General features: G+C 40.2%; 2 protein-coding genes across 3 annotated transcripts; both read left to right on the top strand.

Moving 5' to 3' along the window:
* LOC122670820 (shaggy-related protein kinase alpha) lies at positions 1 to 24703 on the top strand. Of its 2 annotated transcripts, none has more exons than XM_043867820.1 (14): positions 1 to 17; positions 14877 to 15068; positions 15175 to 15267; positions 15567 to 15626; positions 15739 to 16011; positions 16210 to 16284; positions 16635 to 16691; positions 16776 to 16916; positions 17013 to 17063; positions 17668 to 17763; positions 17863 to 17946; positions 18195 to 18297; positions 18409 to 18558; positions 24694 to 24703. In XM_043867820.1, the coding sequence occupies exons 2-13, from the start codon at positions 14955 to 14957 to the stop codon at positions 18489 to 18491; spliced, it is 1230 nt and encodes a 409-aa protein (XP_043723755.1). In that variant the 5' UTR covers positions 1 to 17; positions 14877 to 14954; the 3' UTR covers positions 18492 to 18558; positions 24694 to 24703. The 2 variants fall into 2 exon arrangements, with proteins under 2 accessions (XP_043723755.1, XP_043723756.1); XM_043867821.1 differs by lacking the exon at positions 1 to 17 and adding an exon at positions 13270 to 13291 and having other exon boundaries at positions 14879 to 15068.
* Positions 23118 to 24917, top strand: LOC122670819 (protein SLOW WALKER 1). Its single transcript, XM_043867819.1, has one exon. The coding sequence runs from the start codon at positions 23195 to 23197 to the stop codon at positions 24782 to 24784; it is 1590 nt and encodes a 529-aa protein (XP_043723754.1). The 5' UTR covers positions 23118 to 23194; the 3' UTR covers positions 24785 to 24917.
* The last annotated feature ends 3033 nt before the right edge of the window (positions 24918 to 27950 follow it).

Genomic DNA, 27950 nt, shown 5'->3' with positions numbered 1-27950 from the left:
CGGATGAACCCTGATCGGCGAAGCTTCTCCACCTCTTCTTTGATCGCGGTTTGTCGATCAAGTGCGTAGTTCATTCTCTTTTGCCGGATTGGTTTTCGACCCGGATCTACGTGGAGTCGGTGCTCAGCTATATGCCTGGGTATGCCCGACATGTCGGCGGCCGACCAAGCGAAGACATCGGCGTTCGCCTTTAAGAAAACTTCGAGCTGATTCCTTTGATTTTCATTTAGTAGTGACCCGAGCTAGACCACCTTTGCTGGGTCATCTTTGCTGAGATGAAGTGGGGTCAGGTCTTCCACGGGTCGTCCTCTCCTCTCGATAAGCTCATCCCGCTGATCCTCGGGGAGATGCTCGACGCACATTGCCATTCCTCGGACATTACCCTTGTTTTGCTTGACGAAGGTAGCATAGCACTCCCGGGCCTTCTTCTGGTCGCCTTGGACCTTGCCGACACCCTTCTCGGTGGGGAACTTCATCTTCAAGTGTGTCGGGGAGATGATGGCTTGGAGGGCGGTCAATGAAGGACGGCCGAGTATGGCGTTGAAAGCCACCACCAACCGTACCACCATGAATTTGACTTGAATCGTCGCCTGGCATGGAGCTTGCCCAATCGTGACCAGCAGGTCGATCGAGCCTTTGATGGTTGCGGCAGCTCCCGAGAACCCATGAAGTGAGGTGCCTTCTGGCTTGAGCGCTTCGTCGCCGAAGCCAAATTGTCAGAACGCTTCTAGTAACATAAGGTCCACGGATGCGCCGGTATCGACCAATACACGGTGGACGGGTCTGTTCGCAATTTCTACCTGCACCACTAAAGCATCATCATGAGGTAAACTTATACCTTCGAGGTCGGCTTCGGTGAAGGAGATTGTCGCCGCCGGCTTGAGTTTCTTGGCGGGCATCTCGGCCACTCCGATGAACCGCGCTTTTGCCTTAGCCTTTCGAGTAGTCTCTTGCCCGGGCCCTCCGAGGATAGTGTATATGGGAGCTCCCCTGTCACTGCTAGGCCCGGATCCGTCCTCTTTCTTCTCGGCTCGGACTTTATCATCATCTCGTTCGACTCGCCTGTTTTCGGCCCTAGGCTCGGCTCTTCTTTGATCTCGGTCTTCAGGCCATCGACCTCCATGATCTTCTCGGCCTCCTTTGACATATCGCTTCAAGTGGCCCGCTTTTATCAGCTCTTCGATTTCTCTTTTCAGCTGATAGCAGTCCTCGGTGTCGTGACCGGTGTCCTTGTGGAACTGACAGTATTTGTTGGGATTCCGAGATGACCCCGCTTGCTGTATTTGCATCAAGATCTCCTTGCGCGAGGCATTCAGTGGAGTGTAGTCGGGGCTCCGAGCTCGATCAGACCTTTCAGCTCGACGATCCGTCCTGGGCCTTTTGTCTTCCCTACGGTCGTCTATTGTCGGCCTTTTCTTGTCGATTCGGCCTTCGTTTCCCTTCCGGGCTTGGAGGACCTCGGCCATATTTGCAACTCATTGTACCTCTCCAAGAGCTCGGCCAGGTTTCTTGTCGGCTTTGGGGCCAAGTCCTTGATAAGGTCCATGTCGGCCAATCCGTTGCTCATAGCCGTATGGGCCGTGGCCTCATCCAAATCCTTGATGTCTAAGGATTCCTTGTTGAAGCGGGAGACGAATGCTCGGATCGACTCGTCGAGCCTTTGCTTCACGCTGAGGAGGTTGACCGTTGTCTTCTTGTGTTTCATACTACTCTGGAAGCGCGTGACAAAGGCTCGACAGAGTTGAGCGAAGCTTTTTATGGAGTTCGGCGGCAACCAGGAGAACCATGAGGTCGCCGCGCCCTTAAGGGATGCAGGGAAGGCTCGGCAAGAAACGATCTCGGTTCCCCCGTATATGGTCATCATCGCATTAAAGTAGTTGATGTGATCTGTCGGGTCGGTCGTCCCGTCATATTTGTCGAACGGGGGAGGTTTGAACCCGTTTGGTAGCGGCGCAGTCATGATCTCGGGAGGATATGGGTGACGCCCGACCAACGAGTAGGCGTCCGGGGTCGCTTATTTCTTCAACCCCTCCACTTGCTCCGCCAAGTCTCGTAGCCGCTTTTCCAGCTCCGTTTCGGGTGCTCGGCCAACCGGCTCCTTGGCCTGGGGTCGATAGGGTTGGTCCCGTTGTGGTCGGCCATTCTGGTCAGCTCGGTCCTCACCATCCTTCCTTGTTCTTTTTTCCTCCTGGAAGTTGGACCCACGGGGGCTCCCCTGTTGTTCTTCTCGGAAAGGCGAGCTTTGACGCAAGGGGGTATGACGAGACCCTTCTCCTTGTCTCGGTGCGCGCCTTTCAACTGGCTCTTTCCTTTGTTCTTGGACTCTCCTCGGCTGTTCGTCCTCTCCGAGCCGTCCAGAAAATACTGACCTCCTTGCTATCGAGCCGGCTGGTTCGATTTCCTACCCTGTTCGCGGGCTTTGGCGATGCTCTTGTTCATCCCGCCAAGCGCCTCTACTAGGGCGCGGAGGTGGAGTCTTCTGACGAGACGGGTGTGAGGACGCAACTCAACTCGGCTCGGCTCTCCGCCGGCCACCATTTTGCTGTAAGTTTCTCTCTGCGCGTACCGGAGCTGGAGGGGGTGTGGCCAGTGGTTGGCCCATCAGCCCGCCTCAAGCCATCTGGTTCATGAAGGTGCGCAGCATCTCGTTGGTGTGGAGCATCTGCAGCTGCAAATCCATAACCTGTCGATTGTTTGTCGGGGCTTCGGGGTCCAAACTCTCCGGCAAGGGTGGCGGTGCTGGTAGGCCCATCGCGTCCAAGCTTGGCTCGGCCTGTACCCGGCTAGCCGCGGCCGTGGTTAGCGCACCTCCTCCATTCCCACTCTCTGGTGGGGGAATGGTGCCCGTGATGGGCTGCGCACCCCCTACCCTAGGGGGTCTTCTGTTTATCCCCTGCCGAGAGGCTTCGGGGGACGGTGATCGCCTCGTCTGCACAACGGGTTGCGGCTCCTCCGTCCAGGAAGTCGAGCCATGCTGCCCTGACCTCGTGTGCACCATTATTATTGTTGCTCTAGGAATGGGTAGAAAAGACGACGCTTGCTGATGTCGTTCCCACAGACGGCGCCAAATCTGTTGCGTGTGAAAACCTCCGGTGCTTGGTTCGCCCGTGGATGAGCCTGCAAAAACCAAGCAATGAGCACAAGAGGGCCGGTGTGGCTCCGGCCTAGGACTCTCCGATGCTCAAGTCAGGTCTCCAACGCGACAGCGTAACTGCGTAGTAAAAAGCAAGATGATGAATAGTGCTCCATACCTGGGTATTTATAGAATAAGGAGGAGATGAGACGGTTGGAAGAGTCCTAGTATGGTAGGAGTCCTTCTTTCGGAAGGTTCTCCCGCGTATAGCGAAGTGGAGAGTTATTTTCGGGGTCGGACTCTTATTAAGGTAAGAGTCCATGTAGAGTGCGATTCCGTGTTGCGCTGGGATCGTGGCTCGATCCCCATCCCGTGATTCTAGGGAGGTGCTGACGTGGCTTGGAGATCCCCGGTGGGGTGCTATGGCAGCTTCAGTGGAGGAGGGCTCGGCCTCGGAGGTCGGCCCAGGGGGTCGGCAGAGGAGGTCGGCAAAGGAGATCGGCCGGAGAGGTTGGTCTCGACCGCAAGCTCGGCTAGGGGTCTATGGCTGACCTGTACGAGCTCGGCCTCAGCCACAGGCTAGCTCGCTCGAGTCTGGCTCTGTCAGATGGCATATCGAAGATGGGGTCGGCCCATTCTCCTACTCGGCCCAACTCGATTTTCGGACTGAGGTCGGGTCGGCCACGTGGCAACCTCTGATAGGTGGGGTGTTTTATGCCTCATCAGGGAGGAAGAGTAAGGGGGTGGGGCAGTGGTTTGGGAGGAAGAAAAGGGACTGGGGATAGAGATTAGGGGTTGAGCGGGAGGAAGATCAGGGGATGGGGTGGGGTTGCAGTAGTGTGGTGGAGGTGTTGGAGTTTGTCGGTTTTGGGAAGGAGGAAAACAAAAAGGAATAAAAATTAAAGAAATGAAAAAAACAAAGTTAATTTAAAAAACAAATGGCAAAATTGTCATTTCCTCCCAAAATTAACAGAATTAGTACATAGGGGTACAAACATAATTTTAAAAATTCTAGGGGTGATATACGTAATTGTTTGAAATCACAGGAATAGTAAACATAAATTCCCCTTAAAATAATGAAAAATAACAATTACACACTCATTACAATGCAAATATTATTAAAATATTCACAAAGACATTAAAATATTCAAGGACATCTAAAATAAGAATAAAATAGACTAGACATGCATGCGGGGTTTTACAATCACTCTCCATAGCTAAATAGCAGAAGCAGTTGGTGATTTTTATCACTATTGATTTTATTTTGATTGCTTTAGTTCTCTCGTTCCTCTCACTATGACTATTAGAGATGTAAATGGATATTCGAAAATTCGTATTCGATCCGCGTTCGTATCCATTTAGGAGAATCCGAATCCGTCCAACACTAATCGGATATGAATATGATAATCCCCCTATCTGATCGATTATTATCCGATTCGTTTAGCAATCCGACGGTAATAAAATATCTAAAATATATCTTTGTGTCCGTCTATCCTTTTAAGTTATCTTATTGGATTTTGTTATCTTATTTTATAATTTTATAAGTTAAGATAATGTTATTCTTTTTCTAAATTTTCTATTTGATTATATATATTGTTTTATGCAATGTGATACATGGAATCACATATCTATGTGAGAAAATCAAAGACTAAGAATAACAGAAGAAAGGGTAGTTGTTGAACTCTCAAGGCTCAACCCTAACCCTCATCATAAAAATGGTAAAGATGTCAACGGACAATTGAAAATTCGTATTCAATCTGCGTTCATATCCATTTAGGATAATCCATATTCTAAAAATCACTATCTGGAAACTATCCGAATCCGTCCACAAATCGATAGGATATTATCTGAATCCGTCCGAATATAAACAGATACGAATATGATAATGCCACTATCCGACTGAATTCGATCCGTTTACATCTCTAATGGCTGTGATGAGTGGTTAGTTTTCTTCTCTAACTTTGGCATGATTGAGAAGTGTAGGCAGTCAACGCATGACGAGTGCCGTGCAACGGTCAAACCAGCAAAGGATTAGACTGATGTCCTATTGCATGTGAGATTTACTATACAAAAGTTAACGGGTTACCTGAGAACTACAATTAACCACAATTAATTGTAGTTCCTCCCCGCAATCTTGCCTCTTCCTCACCTGAGCAATCCAAGGAACTTTTGTCTACCTCAACTCTCTCGTTTGTCAAGAACAATGAAAACACTCACCTTTTGGGTTTCCAAAACCCTAATTTTTGCCAACTAGAGAGAGAGAAAATTTGGGTTGTACACTTTAGTTGGGCTTCCCTCTTTGTGTGTCTTTGTGATTCTTAGTCCCATACAAAGACTATAGAGGTGGTTCCCTTCAATGACAAGTGTCATTATCAATGATTGGCTTCCTTGTTTGCTAGAGGGAAAAGCTAGAATCCCATTAGGTATCTTACCTAATCCAAATACCCTATAATATCCATTAATTTAATTAATGATTATTATAATAATATACATTGAATAAGTTAATACCATTAACTCCCCAAAGTAGTAGATATTCGTAAATTTATCTGATTAATCACATATTAGTTTCTTTACTAAACAATATCACATAATGGATTATAAGGCTTGTAATTTTATTACTACCAAAACCCAATCCATTGCACATGTAAGTACTTAGATTCAGTGTCAATGATTAGACCAAAATATTTAAATATATATATATATTTACTCGTATTAACTTTAAAAAAAAAGAACTCTTTAGAAAACGTCACCAGATCCAATTTTTTGTCCTATGAAATATAGACATTTTATCTCATTGATATTCCCCAGTAGGGCAGTGGATTATGTGTTGATCAACATCTCTCTTGTTCACGTTCAAACACCATGAACCCGATACACTGATATATAATCATGAAGTCATCAACCATTGGTGCATCAAAACCTATGATGCGTAACCACAACGTCAAGGACTTCTCTGGTCAATGGACCAATCAAATTTTAGTAATGAGAACCTTGTTCCTTATCAACTGGTAGTGACACACATAAGACTTTCATGTGATCCTGTACTATGCACACATCGTATGTGCACTCACACTGTGTTTTGGAATCGCAATTCTGAAGAATACATTGTGTGACGACCATTTGAACAAGATGTCCAGTCCTATCCCTAACTGAGTACACATTTTAGATGAAAACCTAAGGAGAACCATAGCCCATCCATTAATAATCATACATAATGAATTCATTTAAGTGTTAAATAAAAAGAGGGTTTAATGGACACATTTCTAACAAGAAGATCGTCATCTTGTTAGCTTGTTCTGGTGAGTCTTTGTGGGTTTTTTTTTCCTGCATGTCAACATAGATTCTTGTTTCCACTTTACTCGGCCTCAAGATCATTGATGATGCACGTGTGTGCCATCAAATGAATTGAATCTGACTTCTAATTAGGAAAGAGTGGATCTTTCCAGTGCCTCGATCGCTCCAGGGACTTTTAAATATAAAAATTGCAATGCCAGGAAAAAGAAGAAGAATTTTGAAATTAAATTGCTTATTTGCAGAAATGCATCTGTTGAAGTGTTTACAACTCACCAAATCCGAATTGAGGAGGCTTACAATTTGGTATTTACACTACAATTATTTTACGATCAAATTGCTTACTTCCCAAAAATGAGTTTGTTGAAGTCTTCACAACTCTGCCAGCCACGAACTGTTGAAGCTTCCAGCTTGATGATAATAGATCTTTTGAAAAGACATATTGTTGGAACTATTCTCCAAGCAATATCTAAGAGTTTGGATTAACCCTATTCCTAAGCTAAAAAGAAAAACGTAAAAGATAAATTTGTTATGTTGATTCGGGGTCCTTCCTTTGTTGCTGAATTTCTCTTTTATAGGCATTCTTGATACTTTTGATCGTTTATGGAAGTTACATAACTACTTTTTCAAAGGTTGGTTATAACTGCTCTATTGACCGTTCGTTGGTCACCAACCGTTTACTAGTTATTTTCTGCTCACTGACCATTCATCAGTCACTGACATCAACCACTAAAATAGATCTTAACTGAAATATGTTCGATCTATTGACCGAAATAACGTGGAAACATTTCTTCATTTGGTTCACTTTGGTGGGTGAGGTTTGGAAGATGTTTCGTCTCTTCTGTTGTTGCAGATGTTCATATCATCTTCAAGTCATATGGAGGTAGTTCAAAGATTCATAGGTCTAACTTGGCAACGACAACAACCAAATTCAGTGATGATTTTCTAATCCCATTTAATTGAGTGATAGTGTTTCTTTTTCCTTTTCCCCCCTTTTGCAGGTGTTGCGGTTTTCAGTAGATCTCATCCCTTGAGAAATTTTTGGTTTGAAAGAGCAGGTGTGAAACCATTTTCAATGTTGTGAGCATTGGAAACCACTGGACAAGCTTTGTATTTCGTATTCAAATGTTAAGGCGAAGCTCATAGAAAGATTTTTCCCAAAGTTCTATGGTCCTCTGCTTGCATGGAATTTGAAGAAAAATGGGAATTGGTGGGAAGTGGGAGGGGAGAGACTGAGAGAGAGGACAATAGTTAATGAAAAATTACCAAATAAATCCCCACCTAAAATAAGGGTGAGGAATGTGGCTTGAGGGAAAAAAAGAAAAAAGGTAATAGAATGCTACCCGGTTGTGTGCAAGGCGTGGTGATTACGCATAGACACAAAAAGCATCTTGGATGCCTAAAAATTCCGCTTTTACATGGGGGTAAGGCGATAATTTTCAGGCGCTCAATGCGCTTTTTGTGCCTAGGCATGGTCGCCATGCCTTGCACAGGACCGGGTATCGTTCTTTTCCCCAAAGAAAAATTATTATCATAACAGTTGACTATAACCATCTTGGTACGAACAGATTTACCCTTGATTATATGTTTTTTTTTTTTTTTTGAGTGAAAACCTTACTTTAATTTTTTTGGTAGAACGATAAAAGAGTCATATGAAATACACATCAACTTGCTTGTGTTTATTTGCTTTCTTTGCCAACAAGTGAGCTGGCATAACCTATTGCTTACTATTGATTACCCAAAAAACAAAAAAAAAAAAGTTCCATATTACCAAGAATTTATATGCTACTTCATATGTATATTAATCTCTTAAAATATTACTATTTTTTGGTTGGGATGATGGATGGATACTAGACTAGATGATGAATAGGAAGTCTCGAACTTGAAACCTCCTGGGGGGTAACCTCTACTGCACTAGCCTTAAGCTAGTGTCCTCAATAAAATGTTAGAGCAAAGGTTGGCATTCAACATTGCTCTAATTCTACGATGATGGTCAAACGAGTTGCTTTCTTTAGATCGAACACTGCTTATGAGATATGATTACAAAATATTTGCATGTTTCAATATGAATCTTGGATCTTTGTGAAATTACGACCTCTGCTTTCTCATAAAATTTATAGTTAACTATAGAGGTGGTTTGGACTTTGACCTAGATTTGCTCCAGTTAAAAGTATCACATTATTTGTTTGATTGGTAGTAGTTTTAAAAAAAAAAATTGTAATTTTATTTGTTTACGCAAAACAATGGCAATTTGTCATAATCTTAAGATGGTTTTTGTATCAATTGACTGTATTTGACAGCACATTCCAAATAGTATTGAAATGTGTATTAATGGACTGCATTTGAGAGTACATAGCAAATAGTGTTGGCTTCATGGATTGTTGAACCAAGATGCAAAACTTTCAAAATTATCACCTTATTTTGATCATCAATTGTGAAGTGTCTAACTAAATCAGATATTGATTAAGCTAGAACTACTATTTACTAAACTCTGAAATTTTCTAAAAGAAATTGAAAATACCTTTTATTTTAGATCGTTGGATGTTTTTTTCTTCCAAAAAGAGAGTTTGCCTTAGTTAACGATATGTCAACGTATTATATGGTCAAATTAGTTTCCTCAATTATCTTTACTCATTGATTCATTGACATGTATAATTAGAGGGGTGAAGACAAATGGGAAAGATGTATGTAAAATGGATGGGAAAATATAAACATCATTGCATACTGATATTTAAAATGGGAAAATATAAAAATCGGTTTGGGGAGGGTCTAATGTACGCAGCCTTACCCCTATTTTCAAAGAGGCTGTTTCCAAAACTTGAAATTGTAACTAAGCGTTCAGCAAGTGAGCACTTGACCAACGCGTCAAGCACGACCTTTAGACGAAGTATGGCATTCTTTTCATGTAATTTTATAGATGAGCCTGTCTACGAGGTGTCTATTTTTTTGTTGTTGTTGAAAATAACGAGGTGTCTATTGACAGTAGAAAGGTTCTACATATTGATGGCTGATATCACATATTTTTGGCCTTTGGATAGGTAAAGCACTCTTGGATTGCTATGTGGTAAATTAAATGTTCTATCTTACTCATATGGCCCACCTTCTAGAGTTTATGTCTTTATCGTTTTAATTTTTTTTTCGTGGGTGAAATTATCGTTTGCAATTATAAATCAGTAGAAAATCGATGTTGCAATTATAGCCATGGGATATATAACAGAAACAGATAATAATTATCAAATTCAAATATAAGCTCAATTGTATGATGTATTATAAATTTAACATTTACCTTTTTTATCATTTGCTATCCAAATCATGACCAAAATTGACTTGTGGAGTTATCTTTTGATGCTTTATGCCTGAATCTTACATTTGAATACTAAGGTTTCATGTTGCACACAAACTCTAAAGATCTTTCTTTAAATATATATGCTTATATAGAAAAAAAAAAAGACAAGTTAATATAAACTATAGAGGAAATGCTTTTGAAAAATATAAACATGCATAGTAAGAACATGGGCAGATGGTATTGACCCTTCCAACACTCACTTATGCTATCTTTGGTATCATTTTTCTTTTTGATTTTTACCTATTTAACATAAATCATTAACGAAAACCATTTTTGATCAAAACATAAAAATGGTTTGGTAACCAATAGACCTAAAATGGTTTTTTAGAAGAAATGGGTTTGGTATCCCTATGTGCAAAATGGTTTTTTGAAAAAAATGGGTTAAGAAATGTTTCCTTCACCCACCTTCCTTATAACTCTCTCAATTATCCTTCCTAAACATCACGAAGATCTTCAAGTAAAATCAGCAACGATAGCATGATCTACAAATCGAATTGCAGCGAAAAACATCAAGATCAAGCATACAACAACAAACTCTTAATTTATTTAAAACCATCAGAGAGATTGAGAGAGAGGAAATACCTCTGATGCATTGACAGAATGACAGAAGTAATGATCGAGAGAGAAGACACCCTTTTGGCACGTTCCTTGAATTTGATCCACAGAGCCCTAATGAAAGATGAGAACGAGGATTCTCGATCTGAGAACAAGAGCTTCACCAGTCTATAGATTCACATATCTATCAATACTTATTGCAACAGCTCGTGATTATCCACAGGGGGAAAAACAAATAAATTACTGGGTGCTTTTATTCCTTCAGAACACGATTACCTGAAGAAAGACTAGGGGATATTGAAAAAAAAGAAACTATCTCTCGGAAAGAAACAAAAACGAGCTATAAAACAAGCTAATAGAAGGAATTGGAGGCAAAAACAGCAATGTGTTTGGAGAGCACGAAACAGGGGTTCAGTGACTCCGGCCCTTGCACGGCTACTCGTATAGGTAGAACACCCATTTCTTCTTGGGTCCAATCGCTAGCTGTGATGGTGACTCTCGATTCTTGGATCCCATTGGGGCCATTGAATCCTCTTCCTCTCGACACTTCTTAGATCCTTTCTTAGCAGTGGAATCCCATCTTCATTCTAAAAGGGTTTCTGTTGCTTTCGTTTCTATGATCTCACGATCTCAAGAAGGTCCCTTCATTCAAGCCGATGCACCAGCAAGGGCTGCTCAATCATTCTCCATGGCGGTGGGGGGTAGTTTTCCTGATATTAAATTCTAATTGGGTTAATTTTTTTTTCCTAAAAAATATAAAAGAAAGGGTTCCATGGGCGGAGGTGCAGGGTCGAAGAAGAAGAATAAGAAGAAGAGGAGGAAATGTGGGTGCGGTTACATGAAGAAGATGAGGGGGGCCGGGTGGAGTGCAAGAAAAATAAGATGATGGTGAAGTGACGAATGGTGTTTCAGCATGAGGAGGAGGAAGAAGAAGAATAAGATTGGTCGATCTTCTAATTAAACGAGAAATGACAATCCTACCCTTTGATTTTTAGAGTTATGAGCACGTGCTCATTAAAGTCTTCGAAAAATTGACCAAAAGTGATTTTTTGCCAAAACACATAAATGGGTCAAGACCTATTTTTGGTTTTTTATTTTTTTCAATCTTTTTTAAATAGAAACATGCTCCATAAACGATACCAAACGCAACCAAAAACGTTTTTTACAACAAAAATAAAAAATAAAAACTATACCCAAAGATGGCCTTAATGAAGGGGGAATTTTACTACGCTCAACGGGTGAAAAGTGAAAACTGATTTACAATCTGAATGAGTTTCTCTTCGAAGCAGCCTTAATAATTTAGGCCTTTCTCTCTTATCTCTTCTGTTTTTTGGTTGGTGGTTGTTCCCTGTTGTTTGTCATCTTCGCCATCTTTATCAACCAAAACCATGTATTAACCATAGTTCAAAATTCGTTGATCCAATCCACTATTAATTTAAGGAGACATCAACTTGGGATGCCATTTCGCTTAGATTGGTTGATCTACTTGAACAAATAAATACTAAATGCTTTATTATGCTTGACCAAACTTTAGTTCCATCATGCCAGAGATGAAGAAAAAAACTAAAAAAACTATGGAAAATTATCTTCTCCAGTTTGCTGACCGGCCAGTCCCTCAGTTCCTCTAATAGGGGGATGGTGGATCCCATCCGGGCAGAGTGTTTGGGCATGGATAGAGAGGTCATTTCAGCCCCCCTTTGTTAGAGGAACTGGGGAACTGGGCCGGGCAGCCAACTGGAGGTGATAAAGATCCAAAAACTATTGCTCTATATCTTAAGAGAGAAAAAAATTGCCACGATGTGAGTGTACAGATTCTTATGTACACCCTCTCAAATCCCACATGTGTACCCCACATTCTCTCTTCTTATTAAAACTCCTAGATATTGCACTATAGCATCGTAACAAACCCTCTCCCGACCATATGTTAAATTCTTAATCTGATAAATTAAAGTGGCTGAAAAAAAAAGGAGTAAGTTTAATATTATTGGAGAAAAAGGACTATGTCCGAAAACATGACTTATATGCCTAAACACAGGGGGATGTAAAATTAAGGGTATTAAAACCAAATCGAAACGTTTACCAAAATCAAACCGAACCATTTAAACCAAAATCGTAAAATTATTTAATAAATAGTTTGGTTATAGTTTCAAAATTGAGGACGTTTAGTTAAATGATTTGAACTGAATCAAATCGTTTAATACTCTTAAATGTACATAAACATGCCAAAAGCAAATAGAAACCGTTTACTAAACTGAATCGAACCATTTAAAATTGAAATTGTAAAACCATTTAATAAATGATTCGATTATAATTTTAAAATTAAAATCATTTAGTTAATTAATTTAGACCGAACCAAATCGATTAACACCCTTACGTAAAATGATCGCTCCGCACCTCCATCCCCTTGAAGGTAAAAATTTCATCGTTATTGATGCTTCTATTGGGCCCGTGCCAGCACAGGGCCACGCTGCCTTCAATGAACCCTCTCCCTATTTAGGATAAGAAACAAAGGACTTTTGGATCCACCTGCTGTAAAAATGGTGAGCTGTTCATATAAACCTGCTCCCCCAAATTATTGTTGTCACAGGCTGAGAAGATTTTTGTTGACCAGATAGGGATATTTTAGGAATTTCAGTTCCACTCAGACATATTAAAATTCCAGGCTCGGTCTTGGACGGCAAAAGGCATGGTGGAATATTCGCAGCTTCCAATAAAAAATTTCTTCCTGCTTTCTTTTGAAGAGAAAAACATTGGAAATTAAAGTTAGGTTTGAACGGTCAAAAAAGAAGGACCCTTCAAAGAGATTAAAGGAACACATATGTTAGGGCTTTACCTTTGACTGTCATCGATACCACTAAAGAGAGGAGAGGAGATCAGGAAGAAAGCTCAATTCCGTAAGAACGTCTCAAGGAAATAAAAGTTGGAAGAGGTGAGATCAGGTTCCATTTATATCTGTCTGTGTTCTTCTTATCATATTAACGGATCGGCGGCAGGATTTATAGCTGGACATTGTAATCGGATAGGTATGTATATCTTTCATTGTTTGTTCCTTTGTATTTTCTCTTCTTTGTTTTGAGTTCTGTCATTTTTCCTGCGATATGTTGAAGTTTTTTCAAATTTTGCAATGGGATCGGACTACGTTCATCTCAATATTGCGTTATTTGTCTATTTTTTTCTGATTTGGATCTGCTTCTCTCTTTATTTTTGTGTTTCCCTGTGCTTTTTTCTTCCAGACAATATTTTTGATAGGTTTTTTCGTTTCTTTTCTTTGGTGGGTTGGATGGGTAAGAAAAATGTAAGTGCAATCCCCAACCCCCATTCCCCTAATAAGGGGGGGAGGGGGTGGGTGGGTTGGTAGGAAATCGAAGACTTAGCATGCCAGGTTGTGGTTTGTTCTTGTTAACCATCGATCTTCATTTGTAGATTTATTGTGGTTCTGCTGCTCGGAAGTAATTCCTTTTTTTCTTGAGGTTTATTTATTGTGATCTGTCTCTGTTCCTTCCGTGAAAATCATTTTTTGAACTGTTAGTATTTTTTCCTTTTAATGTTGTGTGTTTCTTCTTCCTTACAACTGATATATCAGATTTATAGGGAAGTTGCAACCTTATGCGGGAGAAAGGAATTTATTAATCTTTTGTTCTAGCCATAATTTGCTTTATTGACGATTCTTCTAACTTTTCATTTTTTTTCGACAAGTTCATGGATTTTCCTTTTTAAGTGGTATGCTAAATCGTGGATTTATTCCAGATTTCCTTGTTTTGAGACATAAAAAAAACCTGTAAGCATTTGATGAGAGTTTGGGCTCTTTAAACTTGAATTAAACTTTTAAGTTTGGAGTTTTGATGTTGGCATTTGGAGCCTCGGGCTTCTTGCCTTCACTCTTACCCCAAGTTATGACTTAGACTTTGGGGGTGTTTATAAAGCAATGGTCCTTGAGCTTGTAGCAGTATTCAGTTTAAGCTTTGTGTATAAGTATTCTGCAGCATCTGAGATTGATCGTTGGCTCATACATGAGGATGTTGGGTCCACTCTTAGAATTTGGATGTGCTTTTTGGTGTTTTGAGTTTATCTTGCATGAATTACAGTGTAGCTAGTATACTACTTCTGATTTTCCATAATAATGTGTATAATGTATGGAAAAATGCATTTTGTATAAAGTATCTCCATTCATTATACAAAAGGTTTACTTTATGTACCTTTAGATTCAGATGAGAGGCAGAAGTTTCCCCTATTCCCAAATTGGAAAAAGGTGTACGTGCAGATCTTATACAAGCACTATGCTTGAATTTACAAAGCTGTGGACTGTTATGAATGTATTTTTAATATTGTTCTCGTGCATAATGAATGATGAACATGACTGGCCTATATGTAGAGGTTTTTTTTCGGTGTGTGTCGTGAATTTCTGTTCTTTGCTATCTCATATATTCTATTTTTTGTATAATCTAATTTACATTTGATGTTTCTATTTTGTCTTCACATTGGATCTCCTTAACCTTGTGCTATTTTACCTTCTCTTGGGTTCTTTACGTAGTATAGATTATAGAAGATGAGAGAGAAGTTTGTACATATATTTCTAAGTGTGGATTATTAACTTTGTCTTATTTTTGGCAGGTAATGATTGGGTTTCATTGATCTGAAGAAGCACGTGGTGCTGGAACGAGAATCTGTAGGATTCTCTATTTTCAACCAATGGCTTCAGTGACTGTAGTGCCTACTTCTGGATTGAGAGAAGCCAGTGGCAATAGTGTTGCTGTTGATAGATTGCCGGAGGAGATGAATGACATGAAAATTAGGGATGACAAGGTAGATGAGGTTTTAGTGTTTATTGCTTGTGTTACTTTTTTCCTCCATGGTTTTAACAATTAGTTTACTTTTCCCCCTCCTTCTCTCCTTTGGTTGTGGGGTTTAGGAAATGGAAGCTACTGTAGTTGATGGGAACGGGACAGAAACAGGTCATATCATTGTGACTACCATTGGTGGGAGAAATGGACAGCCAAAGCAGGTAAGCTGTGGAGTTGGTTCTTGTCTTTATGTCAAGGATTTCAAAATTTTTTTTGGGAACTTGTTTAGCTGTTTAGTATTTTGCACTCTCTGCAAGTGATAAGAAGTTAAGAACTACAACTTATGTTGTCCTAATTTCTGGTCAATAATCCTTTTTTGTGTTGGTCGCTTTGATATTTTATAGTCAGTTTCTTGCAATGAAGCTTTCATACTTAATTTTTAGCCTCTTGTCCATTTTTTCCGAGCTTTTCATTACCTATTTAGTTTTTTATAATTTAATTCAACTGTTATCAATTGCAGACCATAAGCTACATGGCTGAGCGAGTTGTTGGTCATGGATCATTTGGAATTGTTTTCCAGGTGAGTTTATCCTTTAAGGGGCAAAAAGTGGGTGATTTGCATGTCTGTATCTTGGCCACGACTGAGTCTGTAGTGTAGGTTGTGATTTTGCTTCTTTGTTGCTGTTATGCAGGCTAAATGCTTAGAGACTGGTGAAACTGTGGCAATAAAGAAGGTTCTTCAAGACAAGCGGTACAAAAACCGTGAATTGCAAACGATGCGTCTTCTAGACCACCCAAATGTCGTGTCACTGAAGCACTGTTTCTTTTCAACAACTGAAAAGGATGAACTTTATCTTAACCTTGTACTTGAGTATGTTCCAGAGACTGTTCATCGGGTGATCAAGCACTATAATAAGATGAACCAAAGGATGCCGCTGATCTATGTGAAACTTTATACTTATCAGGTAAACATACATTTAGAACCCAAAAATTTTCCTCTTCATTGTTTAATCTTTTCCCCCTACTTATCATTAGTCATCTTGGCATATAGTGGATTTGGTTATTTTTGCTTCCTTTCATGGGAGAATCATATAGGGTGTTGTAACTTTGTGGAAAGATAGTAAACTGCAAAATAATTTTAATATTGGGTTGATATTTCACAGATTTGTAGGGCATTGGCTTACATTCATGGCACAATTGGAGTTTGCCACAGGGACATAAAGCCTCAAAATCTTTTGGTATGCACTTTAATGAAATTATGTAGTTGCTGTTTTAATGGTTCACACATTTCCTCAATATGTTTTTCCTGAAAGCAAAGCAAAATACGAGTTATATTTGAACTAATTGTAGATTTGATGACTTCAAATATTTTTTCCGAAGTTCAATGTAGATTTAAAAAAAAAAAAAAACTCTTATGTCATCAATTGTTAATTAAATATGAAGACTAATTCTCTTTCCTCCTTTCTGTGACATTAGGCATCTAGTTAATTATTTGGTTGTTTAATGCAATTTATTTTTGTGAATGAAATTTCTGACCATCCTTTCGGCTAAAAAAAATTAAGATGTCTCTCCTTCATTTTCTTACCAGGTGAACCCACATACCCATCAGCTAAAAATATGCGACTTTGGAAGCGCAAAAGTCTTGGTATGTTTTTGCACCATGGATCAAAATTAATTTGGTTCTTGGTTGCATGCTAATATGCTTATGTTTTTGTTTGATCTTTAACAGGTGAAAGGGGAGCCGAACATTTCTTACATCTGCTCTAGGTATTACAGAGCCCCTGAGCTTATTTTTGGAGCGACTGAGTATACTACAGCCATTGATATTTGGTCTGCAGGCTGTGTTTTGGCTGAGTTACTTCTCGGACAGGTTGGTATCTCCTTTATTTTTACAGAGTCCATTCTTTGCTTTGTTTTTGCTCATACCTTATTATATACTTAAAGGTATGCTTTCTATGTCTATCAGCCTCTGTTTCCAGGTGAGAGTGGAGTAGACCAGCTTGTTGAAATCATCAAGGTGATTATTATGTTTTAGTTATTTTACACTTCAGATGTTACTAGTATTTAGTACACCGATTTTTCTTCCCATTATGTTATGGAAGTAAAAAAAATTCTTGTCTGCATGTGCTTAAAATATGCCATGTGAATTCAAGGTTCCGACCCCCCTTTTGGGGTGATGGTGGTGGTTATTTCATCGTTCAATGGTCTCCACTTGTACACTCAGCCAAATGATGCCAACTGTGCAAACAGCTATACTTTATGGCATTCATTGGGGGTATATTGCATGCCACACACAAGATGTAAAGACCAACAGCTTAAAAAGGAACACATGGATGTGCTCCTTTTTAAATTCATGATTTGATTCCTATCCTGTGACGAATCATGCCCAGAACTGAAGTATTCTGGTGATGTCATGTCAACTGACATCTTTGTAATTTTATATTCTTTCAGCTGATTTTAACTGAAGTCACTGAAATAATTTTGATTTTGGTGCCAGTTGGAATTGTAACATTTCTTCTGAAATCATATAAGTTGGATCAAAATCTTTAACCCTGGTTTACTTGTCCAATTATGGTCGGCCTTTTTCTTATCACTCGTTTCTCCTCTTCATGACATGCCAGGTTCTGGGTACCCCAACTAGGGAAGAAATCAAGTGCATGAACCCGAACTACACAGAGTTTAAATTCCCCCAGATTAAAGCTCACCCATGGCACAAGGTATGAGGAATTTATGTTTCACATGGTTGCGTTTTCCATTCTTTTCACAGCATAATAAATATTAAGTGTGCTTTTTTGTTCCATGGTTTCTGCCATCAGATATTCCACAAACGCATGCCACCAGAAGCAGTTGATCTGGTCTCAAGACTTCTGCAGTACTCTCCTAATCTTCGGTGCACAGCTGTGAGTTTATACTACTTCAATCTTTCCCTAAAGATTCACTATGTTTAATGAACAACTGGTAGTGTATCAAAATGCTTATCTGTAGATAACACCATGTACTTTTAATTTAATTTGGATTCAATTCTTGAATAGGAATATTTTGCATACACTATCACTATTGTGATACAACTTACAATCTTGTTTTCATTTTGCTGTTTTTCTCTATTGCATAATGCATGGATTGGATGACATGTTATTGATTTATGCAGCTGGAAGCCTTGATCCACCCCTTTTTCGATGAGTTACGAGACCCAAATACTCGTCTGCCAAATGGACGTTTCTTGCCCCCGCTGTTCAACTTCAAGTCTCATGGTATGAACCGAATTGAAAGCTGAAAATTTTCCTTTTACGTAGGAAAATGTCCTGTTATTTTGATACCCATGTGTAATAATTGTTGACCATGCTGTTGCTGCCATTACACAGAACTGAAGGCAGTGCCGTTGGAGATTTTGTTGAAATTGATTCCAGAGCATGCAAGAAAGCAATGTGCATTCCTAGGGTTGTGATTTGGTACCATGTATCTCCTATTTCCCTACGTCAGAACAAGCTGGCGGCCCTGTATACAAGGATCACGTTGATACTGTTTTCAACCCTCCACCCATGCTCATTTGTTTACCCCTTCCCCCCTTTTTCTTTTTTTTCTTTCCCCCAGCCAGTTGCTATTTTGTTTTCTAAAAACAGACAGAAGAGTCTTGTTTAATCTTTCACAAAACATCAATGGGTCTGCTGACCCTTGTTTCTAAAACACAACAGGTATGTAACCTTTTTATAGAAGAGAAGCGATTGGCTTTCCACTTTAAGTGATTTATTGGACATGCGGATCCAAATAGTAACAAGTCTGATGATATTCATGTGACCTGCGTCTTTTCATTTTGTAGGGTTTTCAGTATCTTGTACAATTCTTTGTAATGGCCTTTGGCTGATAGAGAGGCAGCATTTGTACCCTGTATAGAAAGATAGCTCTATTGGCTTTGGGTTTTAGACTTTTAGTTGCACATGTTTACAAAGCTTTGACAGCACATTACACAAGTCATATTTTTCTTTGCTAACCCTCGCTAGAGGCTATACGTGTTGTCTTTGTTCAGCCAGTATTAATAAAAGCTCGGCCAAATGTTTTCTGTGCCGGGGTGCAGGCTGCGTCTAGACACATGGGGGTGGGCGAAATGATCACCCTACCCCCCTGAATGGCAGGCTCATGTGTCTGGACACAGGTTGCGCTGCGGCACAGAGAACATCAGCCCTATATGGGAAAAAGAATTGTCTGGGAGTGTTGGCATAGGATTCTATCTCTTTCCTCCCCATATGAAAAGATAGTTGAAAGAAATAGTTTATTTATTATGTGAGAGTGGAGAAGGAAGGAAAAAACAACAAACAATAATGGAAAAGAAGGATGGGTGAGGGTTGGATATTCTGTTTTCGATCACCTAGAGCATGGGAAACATGATGAGTTGGGGAGACTGCGAGAGAATGGTGATATGTGAAAATACATAGGGTTTGAAAAGTTGAGATTGTCTTCATTATCGTTCTCAAAATCGGCACTACAAAATGCATGTAAACCGATTGTGAACTAGATAACACCAATTGAATAGAAACTCGTATAATTTGATCGAATGTAAAACAATTCTGATTTTGGTTGATTCCTATCTTGATTCGGTTTTGATTTCACCTTATTAAAATATAAATCGCGTCAAAATCGAACCGATTGACACCGTTACCTATGTGTATGCTTTTGGTGACAACACCTGGTAGTGCCTTTTTGATGAGGGGTTCTACCAAAAATAAATAAAATGAAGAGGGGCATTTATGGAATAAAAAAGATTAGTGTTAGACACTTGGAGCCAAGGATGTTAAATGGTTCAGTACAAGGATTTTTAGGTGAAACCAAAACTGAACCGTTTATTAAACGGTTTCAGGTATTGAAACCAAAACCATTTAGTAAACGGTTTTGGTTTCTTGATTTTTAAACGGTTTCAATTTATCGACTCTAAATGGTTTCGGTCACACTTTTAAATACTTGGTTCCTAAATGGTTTGCCTGTTTTACATCGAATTTAATGCTTGTTAGATGTATTCAACAAGTCACATTGAAAAGGACATGATTATAATGCATAGCGAAGTCAAAATATTCATAGAAACATTGAATACTATTATACTAATGCAATTTGAATCCTCTACGGTCGGGCAGGTAGCGGCCATTGTGTTGCATACACCTAGATAGGGGCATGGACCCCACCTAGACTGGGTGCTAGGGCAGTCAGTAGGGCGGTCATTTTGCCCCTATCTGGGTGTAGGCAACACAATGGCGGCTACCTGCCCGGTCGTAGAGGATCAGAATCCTATACTAATGTATTTGAATGAATCCAACAAAATTATTTTATTACAAATTCCATATATACACTTCTCTCAATCCATGTTTGGTTCTGATTGTTTTCAAATTTAGCAGCAACCTATTTGTTAATTCTTGTCATTACATATTAGTAATATATGTTTCAGTTTAAATGTTTTCTTAAGTGATTTACCAATGGTTTAAACGGTTAAGGTCGGTTCAAACCGTTTAACCTAAACGAAATCAATTTTTTAAAACAAAAAACAAACCATTTCTTAAATAGTTTTATGGTTTATGTATAAACGGCTCGATTTTATTTTGGTAAACTATTTCGGTTTGATTTTGATACCCTAACTTAGAGCGTACTTTGCAAAATATCTCAAACGGAGTTTAGACTTCAGATATTAAGATTGGGGTCTCCTGCAGTGCGCGGCTGCCTCAACTGCCTTTCTGCACAGACACAACAAGGCGCAAAATGACCGCCTTACCCTTGCCCGAGCACCTTGCCCGAGTGGGGGTAAGGTGGTCATTTTGTGCCTTAGTGTGTCTGCGCAGGGCAGTTGGGGCAGTCGCGCAGTAGACGGGATCCCCCCCCAATTAAATTAGGGAAAATTACATATACCTCCCCTGTACTTTGCCTTAATTACACGTTCCTCCCCTTGGTTTTCCCATCTTACATTTTGACCCCTTATGGCTGACAGTGTTAGAGTGCCGTTAATTAATGGTTTGAAAAGACAATATTACCCTTGTTCTAAAACACCACAAGTAAAACTACAATGATACCCTTTTCATCATCTTCAACCTTAAAACACCCATTTCTCTCCTCCTCCACCGCAACCACCACCAGCACCACCACCGCCATCACTACAGCCACTGCCTCCTCCAACGCCACCACTAACGCCGCCTCCTCCTCCTCCTCCTCCTCGGACTCTTATTTCCTAAAACTTTAAATTCACACACTAAATGATGACCTTTCTATTTGCAGATTATGTTTCGAATAAATGTTAGTAAATTACAATCAGAAAAAGCTTAAGGGGTGAAATAGAAGAATCAAACTTGGATGTGATAATAGATCGAGTGGAAGATTGATTGTTCACCTTGGTATACACCAAACAGGTGGAAGATCGAAAACCATAGAAAACCCTAAACACCAAAACCCCCAACCCCAAAACCCATCAAGAAAAAAGAAAAAGAATGAGGATAGCTCCTATCGTTTTTGCTTTGTTATTAGCTCTTCTGAACCGCCTTGCTCCTCCTTTGTCGGAGCTTCCATCGCAGGTTGTGCCCTCGCCGATGAAGCTGGAGGTTCTGATCTCCACCCCCAAAAAAGAGAAAAAGAAGCAAAAGGGTATAGCTAGCTATAGCTCACCTAGAGTTCTTGGAAGATTCCTCTTCTTCTTCACCACTGACACAAGAGCTGGATTGGGAGGAGGGTTAGGGTTTGGATTGGTTTCCTAATGAGCAAAACCTCTGAATGTAGTGGGAGATGGGTTGTTCTCCCCTTCCAATGCCCTGCTCTTGAACAAAAATGGGTACTTTATTGCCATTAAACTCTTTGAGAAAACTGATCTCCGAAATTCCTCTTTCTAACTTGAATATGTGATAAAAAAATCTGTTGAATTCTGTTGTTTCTGCAACTTTTATCTCTTCCATTATATCATTGGAAGATGCCAATGGGATGAAGCTTCTTAATCTTGAGATGAAACGATTCCACACAAGACAGACGTCTCCAAAGCATTTGTTGCCTCTATTTTGGACCCCTGAATCTCTTAAAAGTTCTAGGGCTCTCGGGTGAAGCTCAAAATTGGATTTCCCAAGATTTACTTGAAACCCAGTCTGATTTTTGTTTTTCTGATCAAACAAAACCCAATATCTTACAGCAGTAGCAGCAACGAATAGACCATATTCGTCTTCAAATCCATTTTTGTATGAATTTTGGGTTTCTCGAGCTGCTTCTGTTGTTTCTTGTTCTTCTCAAAGAAAACCCAGCCAATTATAATCACATTGTGATGCAGGCTGTAATCTAACTTGACTCATCCAAGGGCGAGGTTGGAACTTGGAATTGAAAATTTTGCAAATTGGCAAAATGGGTGGTTTTCTATCACCGAATTGTAATTATGTTGTTCCCTTTTTTTCATTCAACAATGAATCCCTCCAACTGAAGCTGGAACCGTCGATGTTGGTGGAGCTACCTTGGGAGCTTGCACTGGTAGAGCTAAAACTACCGTCGGTGGTGTCGTTCTTGGTGTTGCTACTGGGGCTGGGATTTAAGGCATGGAACAGCGGGTGGCGATGAAATTGACGTGACCGGAGTAGTTGGTGGTATGATAGTCGGCGTTGCCGTCGGGCCTTGACCGTTGACCATCGCAATGTAGAGAAGGAGGAGGAAGATGAAGAAGGAGGGTAAAAGGGTCATCTGACAAGGACCCAAGGTTAGTTTAGGGATTATGAAAAATCTAACTATGCCACGTCAGCACCTAACAGACGGATGCTAACGGCAGGGGAGGAATTAGTAATTTTTGAAAAACTACAGGGGAATCGTATGTAAGGTGGGAAAATCAAGGGGAGGAACGTGTAATCAGGGCAAAGTACAGGGGAGGTATATGTAATTTACCCATTAAATTATGTTTAAAAACTTCCGTATTTTCTAATAAAACCCGAAATATTCGGGGAGGTGCCGCGAATTTTATCGAACAATTCACGAGTTTATTAACTAGTCATGATTCATGAAAGTTGCGTCTCCCCTTAAACCCTAAAAACCTTTCCCTCCTTCGTTCTCACCAACCGTCCAAACGTTATAGCCCCAGTAGACCCAAGCCCACCATAGTCAATTTCTCCTTTCATTGGCGTCAAGAAGGTAAGAAAATTTTCAGCCAGAGCTCTAATGGCGGACGACCAGTTAGGGAAGACATTTCCTGTGAAATCTCGGTTAAAACCCACTCCAAAGAAACCCTCCTCATCTCTAGAATCTAAGTACTGGAGATCCTTCAAGACCCAACAAATCCCAGGCCTAGTTTCCGCTATCACCTCCATTGATTTCTCTCCTGACCCGCCACACGACTTTGCTTCCACATTCTCAGCCTCTGTAACCCTCTACAACTCCCGAACTCTCGAATCCAAATTCAAGATCACCTCCTTCAGCGACGTCGCTTACTCCGCCACTTTTCGTTCCGACGGTAAACTTCTGGCAGCTGGCGGCGAGTCTGGTATCGTCCAAGTCTTCGATGCGAAATCAAAATCTGATCTCCACCGCAAGCTTCGCGGCCACACTCGCCCCGTTCGTCTCGTTCGATACCCTCGATTCGATAAGCTCCATTTGTTCTCTGGTGGCGATGATTCACTTGTTAAGTACTGGGATGTCGCGTCTGAGACCGAGCTCCTTAGTCTCCAAGGCCACAAGGATTATGTGCGTAGTGGGTTCGCTTCGCCAGCGAGTTCGGACATGTTTGCTACTGGGTCTTATGATCACACGGTGAGGGTTTGGGATATTAGAGTTTCTTCTTTGAATTCAGTTATGGAGGTTAATCATGGAAAGCCTGTTGAAGATGTTGTTTTTCTTCCTTCTGGGGGTTTATTAGCGACTGCTGGTGGGAATTCTGTTAAAATCTGGGATGTAATGGCAGGTGGGAAGCTTGTTCACACTGTTGAGAGTCATAATAAAACTGTTACTTCTCTTTGTGTTGGTAAGATAGGAAGGGATGGAGGTGAGGAGTCTCAGAAATATAGGCTTTTCAGTGTGTCTTTGGATGGGTTTTTGAAGGTTTTCGATTACTCGGCTTTGAAGATCACCCACTCGATGAGGTATCCGGCGCCACTTCTGTCAGTTGGGTTTTCACTAGATTGTTCTGTTAGAGCTATTGGTACTTCTAATGGTATACTTTTTGTTGGAAAGAGGAAGAAAGAACAAACTGAAATTGATGCTCCTGGAGCTGATAAATTGTTTGGTATTAGGTCAGTGGAGGAACCGGAAAACCGGGTTTTGAAACCTACAAATTTTCGGTACTTCCATCGAGGCCAGTTTGAAAAGCCCTCTGAGGGGGATTACTTGGTTAAGAGACTGCCTAAGGTGAAATTGGCTGAACATGATAAGCTGTTGAGGAAGTTCAGGCATAAGGAAGCACTAGTATCTGTTTTGAATGGGAAGAACCCTCAAAATGTGGTGGCGGTTATGGAGGAGTTGGTGGCTAGAAAGAAACTGTTGAAATGTGTTTCGAATCTGGACATGGAGGAGCTTGGGTTGCTCTTGGGGTTCCTGCAGAGGTACGTGACAATGCCACGGTTCTCGGGGTTCTTGATGAGCTTGACAAAGAAGGTTGTTGAGTTGCGTGCAGAAGATGTCAGGACTTCGGATCTCTTGAAAGATCATGTTAGGAACCTCAAGAGATCAGTTGAGGAGGAGATCAGGATTCAACAATCAATGCAAGAGATACAAGGCATTGTTTCTCCCTTAATGATGATTGCCGGCCGAAGATAAATGTAACAGATATTCCCATCCTTCTATTATAAGGTTAAGGTATTTTCTATTCCTGTGAATCACAAGGAGGGAGAGAAGTTGTACGATGTTGGTTTTCATCAACATCTGTGTTTTTGTCAACAATTTTTTTTCAAGAAATGAGAGGATTCTACTGTTTGATTTTTGTTCTCTCTATCTCTAATGTGACTTCAATTTAAGAAAAAAGTTCTTTACCCAAAAAAAAAAAAAAAAAGGTTCAAGAGGTCGGCATGATTTGCACTTTAATGGTTATATACAGAGTGTTGGTCTAGCTTCATTATAAATAATTTTGCAGTTTTGGTGTTGTTGACACTTCATTTATTGGGGGCCTCTTGAATTTCCATCACTCTTTCCTTTCTGTTCTTGACCATTCCAAAAACTATTGAACTTGCACTCACTGGAGGTACCTTTCACAAAGCTACTGCTTGGCACTTGACGTGATCCACTATCTCGCTGGATTCCAAATTTAGGAAGATATTTGTAGGTCAAACGGTTGCAAAGTAGGGTTTCATAGAGGTTGGCTAAGGCTTTTAGGCCTCCTAGTACAGGGAAATCTTCTATGAGCTCAGAAAGTGAGGCCAGAAATATTGTCCTTGAAATTTGAATTAATATGCAGGGTTCGGCATACAGTTATTCAATTGTGAGGAGGAAAATGACTACCCCATAAGAATTATTTGGGAAAAGGGAATATTAAATAAAGTACAATTCTTTGTTTCTGTTGCCTATATTGATGGTATCCTAACTCTGATCCACCTTATTGCATAATATATGTGTGGTGTCTCCCTTTCCTCTTTCCCAACCCTTCCTCTCCCCTCCCACCCCACCAAAAAAAAATGAAAATAAATAAATAAAATAAAAGAAAGAAAGAAAGAAAAAGGAGGCCAGCGAGATGATTGTATCTTCCTCTCTATATCCTCTCTTTTCTTTGTCCCTCTCCTTCCTATGCTTTGTATGATTGTATCTTCCTCTCTTCTTTACTTATGAACAGTAAATGTACTCTTCTCCTGCCATCTGGGAAAAACCTCATCCCCCCCCTTGAAAAAAAATGGTTCATTTGCTTGAAAAAAGATGAAGAAACTGTTCTACATGTATTGCTTCATTGTTCATTTGCTCACTAAATTTTGGATGAGGTTTGGCTCTTCTACACTGTCCTGGTTAATGCTAGAGATTGTGAAGGATGTTCTCAGAAGCTATGCTTGGGGGGGGGGGGGAGATTAATTGACGTCGAAAGCATAGTTTTCAAGGCGTTGCCTAGGCGGACGCCTTGTTGGTGTCACCTTGCGTCCAGGCTCCTTGCAGTGTCTTGAGTCACCTACACACCGTTACCACTATGGTCGAAAGCTGTAGTCTTTGATTCTGCCAGTGGTAGAATGGAACATTAAGCACGTTTTGGTATTTTTTGGAGTGGAGGGCCTTTTTTACTTCCCACATGTTGTATGGATTCCCAAGGCTAAGGATATATAAATGTTTGGCTACATGGACAGAATTGGAAGCAATGACTTTCTTTTGAAGTTCTAATACAACTTTTCATATAGCAAGGCCATTGCACCTTGCTTTTTGAGGGAACCTGCTCCATCTCTGGCTTTGTCCATTAGTAAAACAAGTTTTGAGCAGGTCTCTGCCATTGTAAAAGAGAGGCACAATTCAGCGAGCATATGATATGTGTCATCTGAATTCTGGGTTTTGTTTTATCTTCCTCTGCGAAGATCTGGATTCTTTGACCAAGCAAGAAGAGTTTGCTTTATGCCAGCCTCTCCCTCTCTCTCAGGTTTTTTCTTTCTTTGATGGTCTTGAATTATATGAGAAACTAAGGAAATGATGCTTTGATTTAATCACCTTTTTCTTTATTTTAAAATGCTGATTATTGGTTTTTTCCTTTGCTTGGAAATTCTGTTTTTGGATCTAATCTTATTTTTTCCATGATTATCGTTTCAATGCCAGCTGAACTTCTAGAAAGTTGGAGTTTGCAATTGATGTTGAGATATGATAGAACTAGCTGAGTGAAGTTAAATCAAGTTTCTAGATTATGAAATGGTTTTCTGAACATTTATATACCTAACGATCCTTTACCTGGAAAGGCTGTTTGATGCTGTGTCTGAAGCTGTTTCTTGGCTGGATAAACTTGACAAAATATGGGGGCCCAGGTTAAGGCAGAATAGCCCAACTAGCACATTTTCAAGGTCCAATGTTAGGTCCAAAAGAGGCCTACAATTTTAATTTCTGGTGGGGTTTGTATGGCTGTTAGAGTTCAGTGGCAATTTTGTAATTTTGGGTTCTACATATTGATTAGCAGCTGAGTTCAATAGGGTCCAATCAGGAGGGTTTTTTTGGCGTCTAGTTCGAGTCTAGGAAAGTTGTATTGTCATTCCAAGTCAGGTTAGTGTTTGTTTGAGTGTTAAGCTAGTAAGTTTTGTGCAGCAATCAGTTTAACTCAAATGGCAGTCTATAATTCATTGATGGGCCTTTCAGAGTCGGATTTAGTTCGACTGTAGAGTCCATTTGTAACCAGTCTATTGATTTCAGGTTAATTTGAGTTTTGTTACCTGTTTAACTACTTGTTCAGCATTTTGTTGCTGGTTATCTTTTCTGTCCTGGCCACCTTTAATTGGATTTTACATTTCTACTGGTTCATCTCTACTCCATTCAGTTCAGTGCTTCTATTTCTTAACTCTTCCCCTAGGTGGATCCCTGTTTTTCCTTCAATTTTCATGCAACTTTTTTCTTAATATCTCTAGTTTCTGATCATAATTGATTCTGATTAATATTTAGTTCTCCATTATCATTATCTCTTGTTTAACCATCATCCATTACTTTATCAGTCCGTATCGCTAAATACATATACTCTTCCCAGTTTCTCTTGCTCTCCACTCTGTTTCAATTGCACCTTTCTATTTCAAGGATAATTTAATGACCCTTTTCATACATTCTGATTGATCTGGTCACATATCTAATTAGACTTAAAGTTTGGAGGTTACTGGATTAATCCTTGCTTAGATATCAGATTTCTCTCATAACACTCCTGTTAGGTCCTTGCCAATTTCTTCAAGTTCTCCATATTCTGTTCTTTTACTTTTGCCCGCGATTCTCACTCAAGCCTGGCTTCTTTATCAGTGGTTCTGGCAAGCAATCTTGCCCAATTTCATCCTAC

Source organism: Telopea speciosissima, chromosome 8, assembly GCF_018873765.1.
Source record: "Telopea speciosissima isolate NSW1024214 ecotype Mountain lineage chromosome 8, Tspe_v1, whole genome shotgun sequence".
NCBI classification, from domain to species: domain Eukaryota; kingdom Viridiplantae; phylum Streptophyta; class Magnoliopsida; order Proteales; family Proteaceae; genus Telopea; species Telopea speciosissima.
This window is presented reverse-complemented; position numbering and strand designations above follow the sequence as displayed.

Bases quoted from the DNA above. Each gene is read 5' to 3' on its own strand.
- LOC122670819 (XM_043867819.1), top strand. From the start codon at position 23,195: ATGGCGGACGACCAGTTAGGGAAGACATTTCCTGTGAAATCTCGGTTA.
- LOC122670820 (XM_043867820.1), top strand. From the start codon at position 14,955: ATGGCTTCAGTGACTGTAGTGCCTACTTCTGGATTGAGAGAAGCCAGT. The intron at 15,069-15,174 runs GTAGATGAGGTT...TGTGGGGTTTAG, and splicing joins TGAAAATTAGGGATGACAAG to GAAATGGAAGCTACTGTAGT. The intron at 17,064-17,667 runs GTGATTATTATG...ATGACATGCCAG, and splicing joins AGCTTGTTGAAATCATCAAG to GTTCTGGGTACCCCAACTAG.